The sequence below is a fragment of the Lissotriton vulgaris genome, chromosome 7 (assembly GCF_964263255.1).
Source record: "Lissotriton vulgaris chromosome 7, aLisVul1.2, whole genome shotgun sequence".
Lineage (NCBI taxonomy): Eukaryota > Metazoa > Chordata > Amphibia > Caudata > Salamandridae > Lissotriton > Lissotriton vulgaris.
In genome coordinates, this window is record NC_141695.1 from 260826556 (window position 1) to 260841603 (window position 15048).

Consider the following 15048-nt stretch of genomic DNA (forward strand, 5'->3'; position numbering starts at 1 on the left):
CAGCCGCAGCAGGCTATACTTTGAGAACCACTGCTATAGCGATATCATTAAGTCTGCACTCTTTTTTTTGTAAAATTACTATCTGTAAGGAGCACGCCAACTTTGTAGGTCTAGTTCACATTATATAAAACTTTTAACTAATATTTATTAGGAATAGTTTTTTTGGGGGTTCTGATGGTGCATTATGCAACTGATAAGGTAATGTGGCAAGGTGACAAGTAGAGAACTAGCTGTGGGAATCCAATAATCCAGTAAATGAAGGGTATAAAAACAGGAGAACTCAGCCCGCAGGTAACATTACCCTAAGACAATGGCCCGACAAATCAAGTCCAGCAAGTTCGAAGGGATTGACCCTATTCAGAACGACCCCCCAAAATTATATCCAGAGGAGAGGTAATGTGGCAAACAAGGGAGGAGTTGATGTATCTATAAACTTACCACGTGAATGCTGTCCCTATGTGGCAGTCCTGGTTAACGCCCCCCCCCCCCCCCTCCCTTGCAGCCAGGACAGAAGGAAACCCAGGACACCCTAAAGAACAGAGTGGTACACTGGCTTGATAAGAATTGTGGATACCCGGTGGCAGGAGCTGACCAGATACTTTTAACGTGAAGAGTGAGCTGGATTGGCCCCCTATTAAAGACTCTTAAAGCAGGTTGTATAATTATTAATTTTAGAAATTAAAGCTGGACAAGAAATACCCTAGATAGAGCAATTCCGCCCATGCAGTTCCACCCGAATAGGTCACTACAACCGCTTGGTTTTTTCTAAAGGTACCCAAGGTTGACAATACAGGGAAGACGGGTCAGGCCATTTACGTATGACCCAGGATTTGAAAATCTGAACCAGATTTGAAAAGTTAAAGTTGTACAGCGAAATGATAACCTTCAGAGTCTGGTTAGGGTTCAAACTTAAATAAATTATTTTTTTTCAAGCCTTTCTCTACAACAGACCTTGATTGCAACCCAATAAAAAAAATAGTTAACAGAATGGTCCGCTTAATTTTATTAAACTCTTCTTTATCGTTCCAAACAACAAAAATTACATGAACATTTTATTCGCACTTCAATCTAGAGAGGTGGGAGGGTACAAGCCTCAGCTTGGCAAGGTTCTTGGGTAAGAGAAAGAAAGAGGGAGCTGTTGAAACAGAGCAGTCTTTATTTGTAGAACTCATGCTCCTGTTCATCCTTCTTAATGACTGTTTTGTAGGCCTTCTCAAAATCCTTGGAAAGGACGATGTACCGGTTCTCCCGGACTGCCAGCATACCACCCTAGGAATACAGAAAGACAGCTCAGTTTCATGGCTCCAATCACACTGCTGCAACACTTTGTTGACGATCATGCTAGACATATGTTGAAGGCCATCTCCTAATCCAAGAGAGTCACTTTCACAGAGGCAAAGAGTAATACACGCGCTAATCATGTTAAGTGGCTAAGAGGAACGAATGAGCTGTATGGACACGTGCTTGAACCAAACAGAAAGAAAAGTTAGCTGCAACTGCAGTTCTGCAGAATGATCATTTTCATAACATCACATTTCCATTATTCACCACAATCATTCGGGAAAGCAGAACTAGAAAAACGTATAACATTTCACTAACTAATCTATCTCACTATATGGCCCAGGATGGAGCCAATACGGTGGAAAGGCCTTTGCGTGGAAAGGCCTCTGCGCTCCACTTAGTCTTCAAGGCTTCTATAGTTCAGAACTTAAAAGCAATTAAATGAACAATTATGAAGCACCCCGTGGAAATAGTAGGAGGTAGGGATGCATGTAAATTAGACCATACCAACCCTGCAGGCTGCTGGTTGGCGAAAAAGTGGGGGAATCAGAATGTGTGGTTTTAAATGGAATTCCAAGGGCACTTTAGGGATAAACTGGGTTCACCTTCAGAACAACAGGGTCCCTGTAAAATTTCATAGCTGTTCCTTGATACCAAAAGCTTGAATTTCACAACTTTTCTTGACAACGCTGCTTACTGGACCTTACTACAGTTTTAGAGCAAGTTTATGTAACAATCACTGTGGCAGAAAAATTATTCTGCATACTTGATAGACCACATTCAGTGGGCTGCAGGGCAAGCAGGGGCTCCCGGACCTCAGCCATGGGGGTTGGGATCATTTGCCTCTGATATTCGGAGGCCCATCCGACTATGGATTTGCAAACTGGGAGAGGTACAACTCCTTCAGCACTTGATTCTCAGTGACAGAGTATTTATTACAACTCAAAAACTAAAATGGTATGCACTAGAAAATGCGGGTATAAACCTGCTGATGCGCCACTGTACTTCGGGATCAGGGTTCAGACCTTAACCCTCCCTGCTCGTCTCGGTCTCCTACAATTGGGATTAGATATGGAGTGGCAGGTTCCAGACACAGATGCAGGGCTACGCTGCGAGTTTGTGCTCTCATTTAAAACGGTCTAGTCCCAATGTTCATACCTCAGAAATGCAAGGGCAGTCATGGGCGGAACCCACAACACGCATCTAAGGTCTCTCTTCTTCTGAAGGAAATCTGCTGGCTCTGTGTGCTTTGGTTCCATACTCTGAGGCAGCAGTGGAAGCCTCAAACCCAAGTCTGTTCTTGCAGGAGTGTCTGGTGTAGATGATGGTCTACAGCTGGTCATAGGTGTGCCTCTGGACAGCGAGTCAGGCAGTGAATTGAGAGTTCAATGCAGGTAATTTTTTGGTGGCGGCAAAGATCAGATTCAGCAGTCCAGTTCGGCAAGAATTTCAAGACTTGCAGCAGCCTAAACCACTCTGGTATAATGCACAACTTCACAGAAGCAAGAAATGTGCCCTCCGCTATATGATGTGCTGCTTCTGCTCATCCTGGGCGTTCACACCTTCTGTGTGGTTGAATGTGCCCCTTTTTCACATTGTCACCCCTCACCACCACTTTTTGCCAGGTATTTGATGGAATTTTGACAGAAAGAGCATTAGGTAAGGCAGGGTGCACTATACCACATGTGTCGATATAGCAGCATGAGCAGATCTACATGAGATGTCTGAGCCAATTCGTACCTATCATAAGTGAACAGGAAAAATATTTTAAGGACATGTGCTGGACACCACAGACGGGGTTGACATCCTACAGGTGAGAACCTACGCTCTTGGAGAGCAGAAACAATGCCCTCCAGCCAGAGGTGGCACCACCTACTCCAAGCAGGATGGCTTAGTTATCAGCACATCAAGGCAGAAGGCCCCTTTAAGGCCCTTTTAAGGGCCCTGCTGACTTTGATATGGAATTATGGCTTCCCCAGATAGGGGAAATGCCAACCTCCCATTTGGCACCAGGACAGGAGGGGAAATAAGATATGCAGGGAGGTGTGGCGCACTGCCAGGCCAGTCACACTCCTAAGGTGAGCTGCCTGATGAGCCCCCTATTAGGAAAATTATGCCTTCTTAGTCACGGCAAAATTAGGAACTTTGGGACAGGACTATGCCCACATCCAACAGTAAGTGGTCACATAGGTGGTGTAGTGACCCCAATGGTAAATAGCCCATTGGCTACCACACTTCAATCCCCTCAACAACCCCAAGTTTAATATTTAGGGGAGACCGTGGCACCAGGAAAGGAGATTCTACTGACCTGAGAAGGAGGACACTAAAGAACTGTGATAAGCAAGAACTGAGGAGCAAAACTCCAAAAACCCAACACTGGAAAGTGCCAGTGCACCTGTTTTCCCCAGCCTGAGTCTAAGTGGGCCCACATTGCCAGTGAGGTCCTGAGACCCTCCAGAGGTACAGCAAGATGCAACCCACATACCATCGCTAGGAACAGTCTACACAGCCTCCAGCACAACGTGCCCATGAACATTTGGCGTCAAACCATTAAGAAGGCACAAGGACCTTAAGTATGATTGCACATCGAAAAGGAGATAATGTAGCAGAAAATAAAGAAGGAACTCAAGATAATAGCAACAGGGGAGTTAGAATTCAAATAGAAATCAAACTTTAATTGAAAAGCTTTAAAAATATTTAAATAAAAAGCATCTGGGAGCACTCTATTCCATCTAAGGTGCTGCCCCTGTGAAGGAGTAGAACACTGCCGGTTATAGAGCACACAGGGTAAACTTTTTTAGAATCCCTGAGAAAAAATACTGTAGGAGATTATGGCCGGCTCAAACCCTTTGAAAGCTTAAAATAAAGTGAACCATGGATGAAGATATAAAGTAATAAATCACGCTAGCAGCACCTCTATTAACATGGGTAGGTGATATGCAACATGTTGGCTCTCAACTTCAGAGGAAAATGTGGACCCTAAATTAAGCTCAGACATGATCGAATTCTTAAGATTCCCCTGAGGAGTGTAAGAAAAATGCATAGTCTCAAGAGGTGAATGAACCACATCTTCATAGGGAGTAAAGCACCTTAGCGAACAGGGGTGTAAGTTAAAATCACAAGCAACAAGCATTTGCAATGCAATAGGTCTCACATTAGGAAAGTTTGAGCTATTAATATTGTAAATGACAAATTAGTTATTATGTGTTGGATTTGAAAATAGCAAAAGTAATAATTTGGTCATTTACCATGTTAATAGTTTTAACTTTTGCAAAGTGACACCTATAGCATTTGTAATGCAATATGTGTTGTATTTACGTGACTTAGATGTATTGATATTATAAATAAAGGCTTTTATTTTTTTCTAAATAATTAAAACTTAAGTAAAAGATATTTTTATTTATAATGGCAATAGCTCAAAGTTTTGTAACTAACTTTTGTGAAGATTAGGTTTAGTGTATTTTATCGTGGCGAAAATCTAAGAATTGAAGTGAAATATTAAAATTTTTTGTAACACTTGTAATAAAGCTTGAAACATTGATAGAACACATTTGAACTAGTTGTTGTCCTTTGATTTTTGTGCACCTTGACACTCTGCACACTTTATACTCTGCAAAGCCTTACACTCTGCGCACCCTAACATGCTACATAATCGAGTGCATTTCATTCAATATACATTCCAAATACTACACAGTGCCACATAATTACATGCTACATAATGACATTGTACTCAATCGAGCATACACTCCAAGTACTACCCAGTGCCACATATTTACACACTGCATAATTACACTGCAGTCAATGCAACATACATCACAAATACCACTCAGTGCCACATAATTCCAAGATACATAATTGTACTGCACTGAATGCAACATACACTCCAAATCCCACTCGGTGATACATAATTACGTGCTACATAATTACACACCACATAATTACATAGCATTCAATGCAACATACACTCCAAATACCACATAATTCTATGGCAGGACCGGAGGCTCAGATTATGCTCTTCTCTCTTCGCTATTTATTATAACAGAAAAAACACAGCAGCCTCAGAAAAGCTTACAATGAAAAAATGCTTATATCACGACAAAGTTAAAGCATTATCCATAAAAGAATCCAAGAAAAAAGTCTCTGGGACTACAACTCCCATCGTCCCAATATAGTCAGTCTCCACGGAGTCCTTCCACTATGTCTACCATCCATAGATAAGCGACCCTTTCTCCTTGATCTTCCTCTATCTTCGCTGCTCACGCAGCCAGATAAGTGTTTTTCTTTTTCCCCGGGTTGTATCACAGCTGGCGGAATTTGTTATCTTGTATGTTGTGGGGTCTCTGTTGGCTTCTTTATTTCACAGAGCCCCAAGTGGTCGCGGAAGCGCCGTTTGGCTTCCTTCGCGACTTTATTCCCGTGCGTTTCTTGCGGTGAGCTGCCAACCGCTAGAGGGTGCTGCTGCGTCTCGTTGGTCTCCGGCGCGGTTTTCCTCGCTGAGGAGCTGTGCTGAGGAGACCAACTGTCATGGAGCCGTGCCCTCGAGCTGCCTCTTGAACGCCCGGTTTCCCCGGGTCCCCATTGCCTCTTTTATTGAACACCCCTTTGGGGTCTGTACTGCGGCTTGACCGCATCCGACGCCTTCTGGCAAGTCTTGCATTCGTACCTTGATAACGGTGTGGTAGAGCGCTAAGAGGTGGCTGACCTGGTCCCTTGAGGTGGGTCTGCGCGCTGCGGGGGTGAGTGCTCCCTATTCCTGCCAGTCCCTGGCGTTAAACTTTATTGCAGTCCTCCGGTCTGCCCACATTGTTATAACACCCACGTTCGCTGGGTTGTGTACGCAGCTTGATACTGGTGTGGTAGCATGGAGGGCGAGTACTACGACGACGACTCACAGTCCTACTTGCAGGATGAGGAATTTTATCAGGCTGTGGATAGCTCCATTTACCGCTGCGTTACTGAGGTGGTGGCTCCTATGGAGGAGCGCCTCTCGGCGCGCATTGTGGAGGAATGTGCCAAGTTAGCACAGGTGCAGGGAGGACTTCCATTCCCCCCCCCCCCCCCCCCCCCCCCGGTACATCAGGGGAAGGCCCCCCCGCTCCTAAGAAGCCATGCAGGGAGGGGTTGTCGCAGGGCGCCCAGGGGGTGGGCAAGGGAGCCTTTGAACGTCTGTGTGACGCTTTTCTGGCAAAGGCGACAGAGGCCCCGCCTGACCGGCCTTCGACCCCCGCTTCGGTGGTGGCTCCCGAAACGGACCCTCGATCCCCGGGAGATTCCCCGGATTCAGACTGAGATGAGGAATCGGTGCGCTCTTGGCGACCTTCGAGCTCATCCGCCGAGTTGCCGCGGGACAGCTCGGGTGTGCTGGATCCGGATGAGATCATTCATCCGCGGTCCGCGTCTGGGCCCCGGGCGACAAGGTGGCGAAGTTCGTGTCCAGCCGGTTGCGCAAGCCTCTGGAGAAGGAAGTGAGGGGGTGCCTTCGTGGGGAATGCCCTAGGCCAACCTTGGAGGGCAAGGTGACCATGACGCCAGATTTAGATCCTAAAATGGCGACCTCTCTAGCGAAATTTATGAAGGATCCGTGGAAAGGAATCGACCGGTCCTGGCGGTCGTGTCAGGACAAGCTGCTTGACGCAGTGGGGACCATTACAAAAATCCTTGACATGGCGGAGGAAGCTAATGTCACTGGGGCCGCCATTTCCCCCGACATCCTCTCGAATTGGGCACAGAGGGTGATTATATTCTTAGGCAATGCCAACTGCGCCCTTTCGACGGAATGCCGGAGGTCTTTCCTGATCAAGCTTGATCCAAAGCTAGGGGACCTAGCCTCTTCGGAGGCGGGGGCGTTTGCCCAGGGTGGTCTTTTTGGGGAGCAATTTATCAAAGAGTTGGGCAAGTTTGTCTCAACCTTCACCTCCTTGGATAAGGCCCAAACAAGTATTAAGCGCGTCTTCACGCAGCGTTTCTCCCAAGGGGTCGGTCGCGGTAGGGGCCGCGTGACCGGCCGTGGCGGGCAGAATGCCGGCAACAGAGGGCAAGGCTCCGGGCGAGGACAGTACAACACCTCAGCCAATTTCAACTCCTTCTACCCTACAAGAGGGCAACGCTTCGGAGGTCGAGGCTTCAAGAAGAACTCCGGCGCCAACAACAACGGTGAGTGTTCTACCTGCGGAGCAGGTTCGGATTGGCGGTCGGTTAGCGGCCTTTCAGGGGGCGTGGGAGGCTCTTACAGCGGATGCGTGGGTGTTGCAGACCATCCGCGGGTTTCACATAGTTTTACGACCAGCCCTTTCAGGTGGGTGCCCCACACCCTATAACCTTTTCAGTGGCAGATGCTCAGTTGATAGACGAAGAGGTTGCGGAACTTCTCCGCAAAGGGGCCGTTCGTCAGTCAACTCGGCACCCTTCGGGGTTCATCAGCAATCTTTTCCTGGTAGACAAACCCAGCGGGCGCCGTCGGCAGGTAATCAACCTCAAGGAGTTCAACGGATGGTTGGTTTACCGTCATTTCAAGATGGAGGGGATCCATCTCCTCCGAAATGTACTCCTCCCATGCGATTGGTTGGTGCGGTTGGACCTCAAGGATGCGTATTTGGTGGTTCCAATCTATCCCCCACACCGTCGCTTCCTGCAGTTCCTCTGGAGGAAACGGGTGTTCGAGTTTGCCGCCCTTCCGTTCGGATTGTCCTCGGCCCGTGGTGTTTCACGAAAGTGTTACACCCGGTGGTGGAATTCCTGCGGGGGCAGGGGATAAGCCTCATCATCTATCTGGACGACATTTTGCTAATGGCGCAATGTCTACACAATTTGCTGGCCAAGCTGCGGCAGACGGTAGACCTCTTGCAAGAACTCTGATTTATCATCAACGGTTCAAAGTCTGTTCTCGTGCCTTCTCAGAAGGTAGAATTCTTGGGTTTCGTTGTAGATTCTATCGACGCTTCCTTCAGTCTTCCGTCGAGGAAGATGTCCAAGATCAAACATGTCTTGCAGCAGACAATAGCAAAATCCAATACTTCGTTGCGGCAAGTTGCCAGAGTGGTGGGACTTCTTTCCTCTTCGATCCAAGCCATCTTCCCGGGCCCTCTCCATTACAGGGCCCTCCAGCGTCTCAAGGCTTACCATCTGCGCAGAGGCATGTCTTACGACCAGATTGTTTCCCTCTCGGAGGAGGTGAGGGAAGAGATGTCGTGGTGGCTGACCCACATGGAGGCCTGGAACGGCCAGGCAATTTTCGGATCTACCCCGGACCTAGTTATCGAATCCGACGCCAGCAGGGGATTTTTCCACAGGCGTCACCTGGTCTTTAGAAGAACATAAGTTTCATATCAACTGTCTAGAACTTCTAGCGGTTTCTTTCGCAGTACGCTGCTGGACCGGAGACTCAGTGAAGTCGTGTGTGCTTTTGAAGATGGACAACGTGTCAGCAGTTCGATATGTGAACCACCTAGGGGGTTCGAAGTCCCGAGCACTGGCAGATCTGGCGAAGCAGTTCTGGGATTACTGTCTGGACCGTCACGTTTCTGTGACGGCGGAGTACCTTCCGGGCCAGGCCAACCAAGTTGCGGACTGGCACTCCAGATATCTTCGGGATTCCAGTCTATGGATGTTGAGGTTTTCCACTGGCTCAGCGAGCTATGGGGTCCTTTCTCGGTGGACCCGTTTGCGTCCCGTTTGGACCATCAGCTCCCGAGGTTCTTCAGTTGGAGACAGGATCCGCTGGCAGAGGCAAAGGACGCTTTCCACCAGGACTGGAGCGGCTCTTTGAGTTTCCCCCTTTTTCGATGGTGATGCGGACGGTGGCTCAGGTGCGCCGACAGGTGGTGGAGCTGGTCCTGGTGACACAGTTCTGGCGGTCCCAAGTCTGGTTTCCAGTTCTTCTGGAACTTTCCTGGGATTCTCCAATACTACTCCCCCAGTTTCCACACCTGCTTCTCAATCCGGATCGGGAACCGCATCATCTCATCGTTCAGGGCTCTCTCCGCCTCATGGCATGGAGGCTTTCAGGAGACGCTGGTCGCTCCCTGGCCTTTCAAGATCAGCTGAAGGACTTTTGTCCAAGGCCTGGGCGGTCAGTACGGCAAAGCTCTACAAATCCGCTTGGTCTAAGTGGGTTCGTTGGTGTCTTAGACGGAGTTTGGATCCCTTGGTCGCGGGAGACGTTCCCGTGCTGAATTTCTCGGCGGAACTAGCCACGAAGGGGTTTGCATACCGCACAATCAATGCTATGCGGTCGGTTATCTCGGCAGCCCACCATCCAGTCGATGGTTCCCCTATTGGGGTTCATCCTTTTGTATGCCGGCTTCTGCGGGGCATCCGTTTGTCACTACCCCCTGAGCCGCGATACTTTGGGATGTCAATGTGGTGTTGAACCTTTTTCTTTCTTGGCAACCTAACAGGTACCTGTCTTTCAAGGAACTCAGGGAAATTGGCAATGCTGTTATGCTTAGTGTCCTGTCGCAGAGTGTCAGACGTGCGTGCTTTGGATGTTTCAGCACGCGTATTTTCGCCGGATGGAGTCACTTTCACGATTGGTCGCCGAACAAAGTCGGCTTCTAGGACCATTTCGTACCCGGCTTTTGTAGACATCCCGAAGTTGTGTGTTGTTCAGTGACTGAAAGCTTATGAGGATGTGACTTGGGACATTCACCCTCCGGGCGAGAGACAGTTGTTGATTACCTTGCGAAAGCCACACCATGCAGTCTCTTCCCCCACCATTGCTAGGTGGGTGCGCTGTGTCATGCAAGAAGCAGGAATTGATACTAAACGTTTCGGTGCTCACTCTGCCAGGGGGGTCATGGCCTCTAAGGCTTTTTCTGCAGGAGCCCGTCTAGAGGATTTACTGCGGGCCGCCGACTGATCCTCCGATTCCACCTTTAAGATGTTTTATTTTAAGCCTGTGGTGGATATTGCTCATTTGGTGGTAAGTAAGCTTTGAACTAGCATAATCTGAGCCTCCGGTCCTGCCATTGAATCAAAATTTGCCTAGCTTCTGTAACGGTAAGTTTCAATTCCATTAAGGATACGGAGGCGAGGATTATCCCACCCAGGACGTCTTCGAATGACATCCCGCCCGTATGACTTTAAGTAACCTGTTTTGACGGTTTATTCCCTGCGTTTGCCTTTGATCTTGTTATGGTGTTTTCAGTTGTAAGCACGTTTTTCCTCTGAGTTGCATCGCTTACACTGTTTTGTTTTTCTATTAGGCAATGATGGTTCCAAATCAAACCAATGAACTGAGTGCGTAATTCGCGCGAAGAAAGAGGAAGATCAAGGAGAAGGGGTCGCTTATCTATGGATGGTAGACATGGTGGAAGGACTCAGTGGAGACAGACTATATTGGGACGATGGGAGTTGTAGTCCCAGAGACTTTTTTCTTGGATTATTTTATGGATAATGCTTTACCTTTGTCGTGATATAAGCATTTTTTCATTGTAAGCTTTTCTGAGGCTGCTGTGTTTTTTCGGTTATAATAAATAGCCAAGAGAAAAAAAGCATAATCCTCGCCTCCGTGTCCTTAATAGAATTGAAACTTACCGCTACAGAAGCTAGGCAAATTTCGATTACACTCCATATAATTACATGGCACTCAATGGAACATACATTCCAAATACTATTCAGTGGCACATAATTACACGCTAAATTTTTAAACTGCACTCAATGCAACATAAATTCTAAATACCGAAATGTCACTCGGTACCACATAATTACACACCACATTATTATCCAGCATTCAATGGAGCATACATTCCAAATACCACTCAGTGCCAGATAATTACACTCTATATAATTACATTGCACTCAATGCAACATACACTCCAAGTAACATTCAGCCACATAATTGCGCGCCACATAATTACACTGCACTTAATATAACATACACTCCCAAATACTATTCAGTGTCTCATAATTACACGCTACATTTTTACACTGCACTCAATGCAACATACATTCTAAATACCAAAAATGTCACTCTGTCACATAATTACACGCCACATTTACACAGTTCTCATTGCAACATACACTTAGTGTCACAAAAACATATACTACATAATTACACTGCGCTGAATGCAACATACACTCAAAACAATACCACCATATGATTATATGCTACATAATTACATACCTCATACTTACACTACTCAATGCAACACAGATATACTTTATCTATTTGTCTACCTATTGCTCTCACTCTAACGCAATAATATAGCATTACTCAGCACCACTACAGTATCAGCCAGGGACACCGCAACATTACTATGCACTACCACAGCATCATTAAATGCCATAGCATCACTTGTTGCCACCACAACATCACTACCATAGCATCAATCTGTGCAACTATTGAACAACAACTAGTTCAAATATGTTCTCTCAATGTTCTAATGGTTATTACAAATGTCACAGAAAGATGTTAATATTTCACTTCTGTTCTTAATTTTCTGCACAATAAAATACAATGAACATAGTCTTCAAAAAAGTTATTTACAAAAGCTATTGCCATTATAAATTACAATACCTTTTAGTAAAGTATTAATTATATTAAAAAATAAAAGCCATTTTTACTTGTAATATCAATACATCTAAGTCATGTAAATACTACACATATTGCATTACAAATGCTATTGGTGTCCCATTTGCGAAAGTTAAAACCATTTGCATTGTGAATGACAAAGCTATTAATTTTGCTATTTTGAAAACGACCTCATTAATAAAAACGGCACAGTATGATGTTAGCTAGGGGGGACTGGGAGTATATTAGTGGGTTTTTTTACAGAGGTCTTGGTTTGTAGACATGCTTGGTGTTGGAAGCTAAAAGATATGAAGGGGGTGGGGGTGATGCAGTGAGCTGGATGGAAGTTGAGTTTCTGTTGGGTATGCTGTACACGGAGGGAGAAAAGATCGTAGGTTATGTATAAATAGATGCGCATGTGGCTGAGGATGTCTGAGACTGCGGGGGGATGAAAGTTATGGACAGAATGTAGGGGGGTGGGGTGGATGTTAAGTACGTAGCAGTGGCAGAAAGTGAAGGTGAGATGTGGGTCCACTTGTAGACTAACTGTGCTAGTGATACCGATTTTAATAGAAATGCAGGAAAATCAGTCATATGTTTTTGGTGTCCGTTTTAAGGGTTGTTATCTGGGGTGCTACGCAGGCAATTGCTCAGAACAAGTCAAGGATGGAAATAATGAAAGGCACGTAGAGATAGAGGCCAAAGAATTTACCAACCCATCAGCCAACTCCAACGACATCACCCCCTCTTCAAGCCCTCTGCGACTCCCTAGCTTCATTCTTCCACAACAAAATCGCAGACATCCACAACAGCTTCGACAACCGACCCGGAGACCAACCCACCCAATCTTCTGCAGGACCTTCACCCCCCTTGGACATCTTTAATGACTGGAACCCAATCTCCACTGAGGACACCATCCGCCTGATGAACTCCATCCATTCAGGATCCCCAACTGACCCATGCCCTCACCACATCTTCAACAAAGCAGACTCCATCATAGCACCACACCTCCGAGATGTCATCAACTGCTCCCTCAACTCCGCCACCTTCCCGGAAAGCTGGAAACACGCAGAACTCAGCGCCCTTCTGAAAAAACCCACAGCTGACCCCACCGAACTCAAAAACTACCGCCCCATCTCGCTTCTTCCATTCCCGGCCAAAGTCATCGAGAAAGCTGTCAACAACCAGCTCGCCACCTTCCTCGAAACCAACAAATCCCTCGACTCCTCACAGTCCGGCTTTCGAGCCAAACAGCACTGAAACCGCCCTCATCGCAGCAACAGATGACATTCGAACTCTACTGGACAATGGAGACACAGTCGCCCTCATCCTCCTCGACCTCTCCGCTGCCTTCGACACAGTCTGTCATAGCACCCTTTTACAGCGCCTCAGAAACGTCGGAATCCAAGGAAAAGCACTGGAATGGATCACCTCGTTCCTCACCGGAAGAACCCAGAGAGTCCGCCTCCCACCATTCAAGTCAGAGGCCACTGAAGTCATCTGCGGCGTGCCACAAGGATCGTCACTCAGCCCCACCCTCTTCAACGTATACATGAGCCCCCTTGCGGCCATCGCTCGCCAACACAACCTCAACATCATCTCCTACGCTGATGACACTCAACTGATCGCTCTCACTCACAAAAGACCCTAACACCGCCAAAACCAACTTACACGAAGGAATGAAAGAAGTAGCCGAGTGGATGAAGCACAGCCGTCTGAAACTGAACTCAGACAAAACAGAAGTCCTCATCTTAGGCACCTCCCCCTCCGCCTGGGATGACTCTTGGTGGCCAGAGGCCCTTGGAAAAGCACCCATCCCGACGGACCACGCACGGAACCTGGGCGTCATCCTGGACTCCTCACTCTCGATGACCAGACAAGTCAACGTCGTTTCATCATCTTGCTTCAACATTCTTCGCATGCTCAAAAAAATCTTCTGCTGGATCCCCACCGAAACTAGAAAAACGGTCACCCACGCACTGGTCACGAGCCGCCTGGACTACGGAAACACCCTATACGCCGGTACCACCGCAAAACTCCAGAAAAAACTCCAACGCATCCAAAACGCTTCAGCCAGGCTCATACTAGACATCCCGCGTAAAGAACACATCTCTGGTCACCTGAAAAACCTCCACTGGCTCCCCGTAAATAAGAGGATTACTTTCCGCCTCCTAACCCACGCACACAAAGCACTTTACGAACTTGGACCCGAATGCCTCAACACACGACTGTCCTTCTACACCCCCTCCCGCCAGCTACGATCCTCCAACGAAGCCCTTGCCACTGTACCTCGCATCAACAAAACCACCATGGGAGGTAGATCCTTCTCCTACCTGGCAGCTAAAACCTGGAACTCACTTCCCACTCACCTTCGCCTTACTCAGAACCACCTAGAATTCAGAAAGCAACTTAAAACTTGGATATTCGACAAGTAATTCCCCACCCTTCTCCAAGCGCCTTGAGACCCTATGGGTATGTAGCGCGCTATATAAATCACTTGACTTGACGAAGATTAAGAGTAAAGAGTATGCGTTTTTTATTTAGTGTCTTTGCTGCCATGGGCTGATGGGTGTTAGGCATGGACCTGGGTGTGTTTGTTGAGGGCGTTGTAGGAGCAAGGGGAGGTATGCAGATTAAATGGTAAGCATTTTTGCGGCAGGGATGGTGATGCTGTGTTCGGTGCAAGAGTTCACGGTGTGACCACAAGCGAGGACATCATGGAGCTACACTATGGAGCTTCCACTGTTGGCTTTGCTTGGATAGGAGGCGGGACAGCAGCTGCACAAGCATAATACGCATGTTTAAAAATGAGGAGCACGAGATATGAAGGCTGCAGTTGTAGCAAAATTGTAAAACAGCATGAGGCATAGCGCAATATTAACACATGCTGTTTGTGAATAGGAGATGCGAACGCATATTTCGGAACGCAATTGCGAACAGCATGACTTGCTGACATGACATATGCTGTCTTTGTGAGTTGTAAATGCAAACGTATATGTATGAATGCATCTGCAAACTAATTATGTAATGTAAAAAGCGCGACGTGCAAATTGTGGCTGTTGAGTGTAGTATTGCGGATGTACAAGGTGAGGCTTAATAGGACAGTAGGTAGATGGTGTTTAGGGATGGGTGTCACATAGTGGCTTTTGTGTGAAGCCTTCAAGATAAGAATGAGGAGTGCGTGGGTGTTGCGCAAACAATTCACCCGTACAATAAAGGGAAGAAAGTAATGGCACGGAGAGATGTTATTTAGGAGG

General features: G+C 47.0%; 1 protein-coding gene across 1 annotated transcript in view; it reads right to left on the bottom strand.

Annotated features, from left to right (window-relative positions):
- Window positions 1-979: 979 nt before the first annotated feature.
- The window catches only part of PSMC4 (proteasome 26S subunit, ATPase 4), a 113334-nt gene continuing 99265 nt past the window's right edge, over window positions 980-15048 (bottom strand). The window contains exon 11 of the mRNA XM_086930046.1: window positions 980-1269. Within this exon, the coding sequence (XP_086786172.1) occupies window positions 1156-1269 (114 nt within the window). The 3' untranslated portion in view covers window positions 980-1155. The remainder of the gene's footprint in view (window positions 1270-15048) is intronic.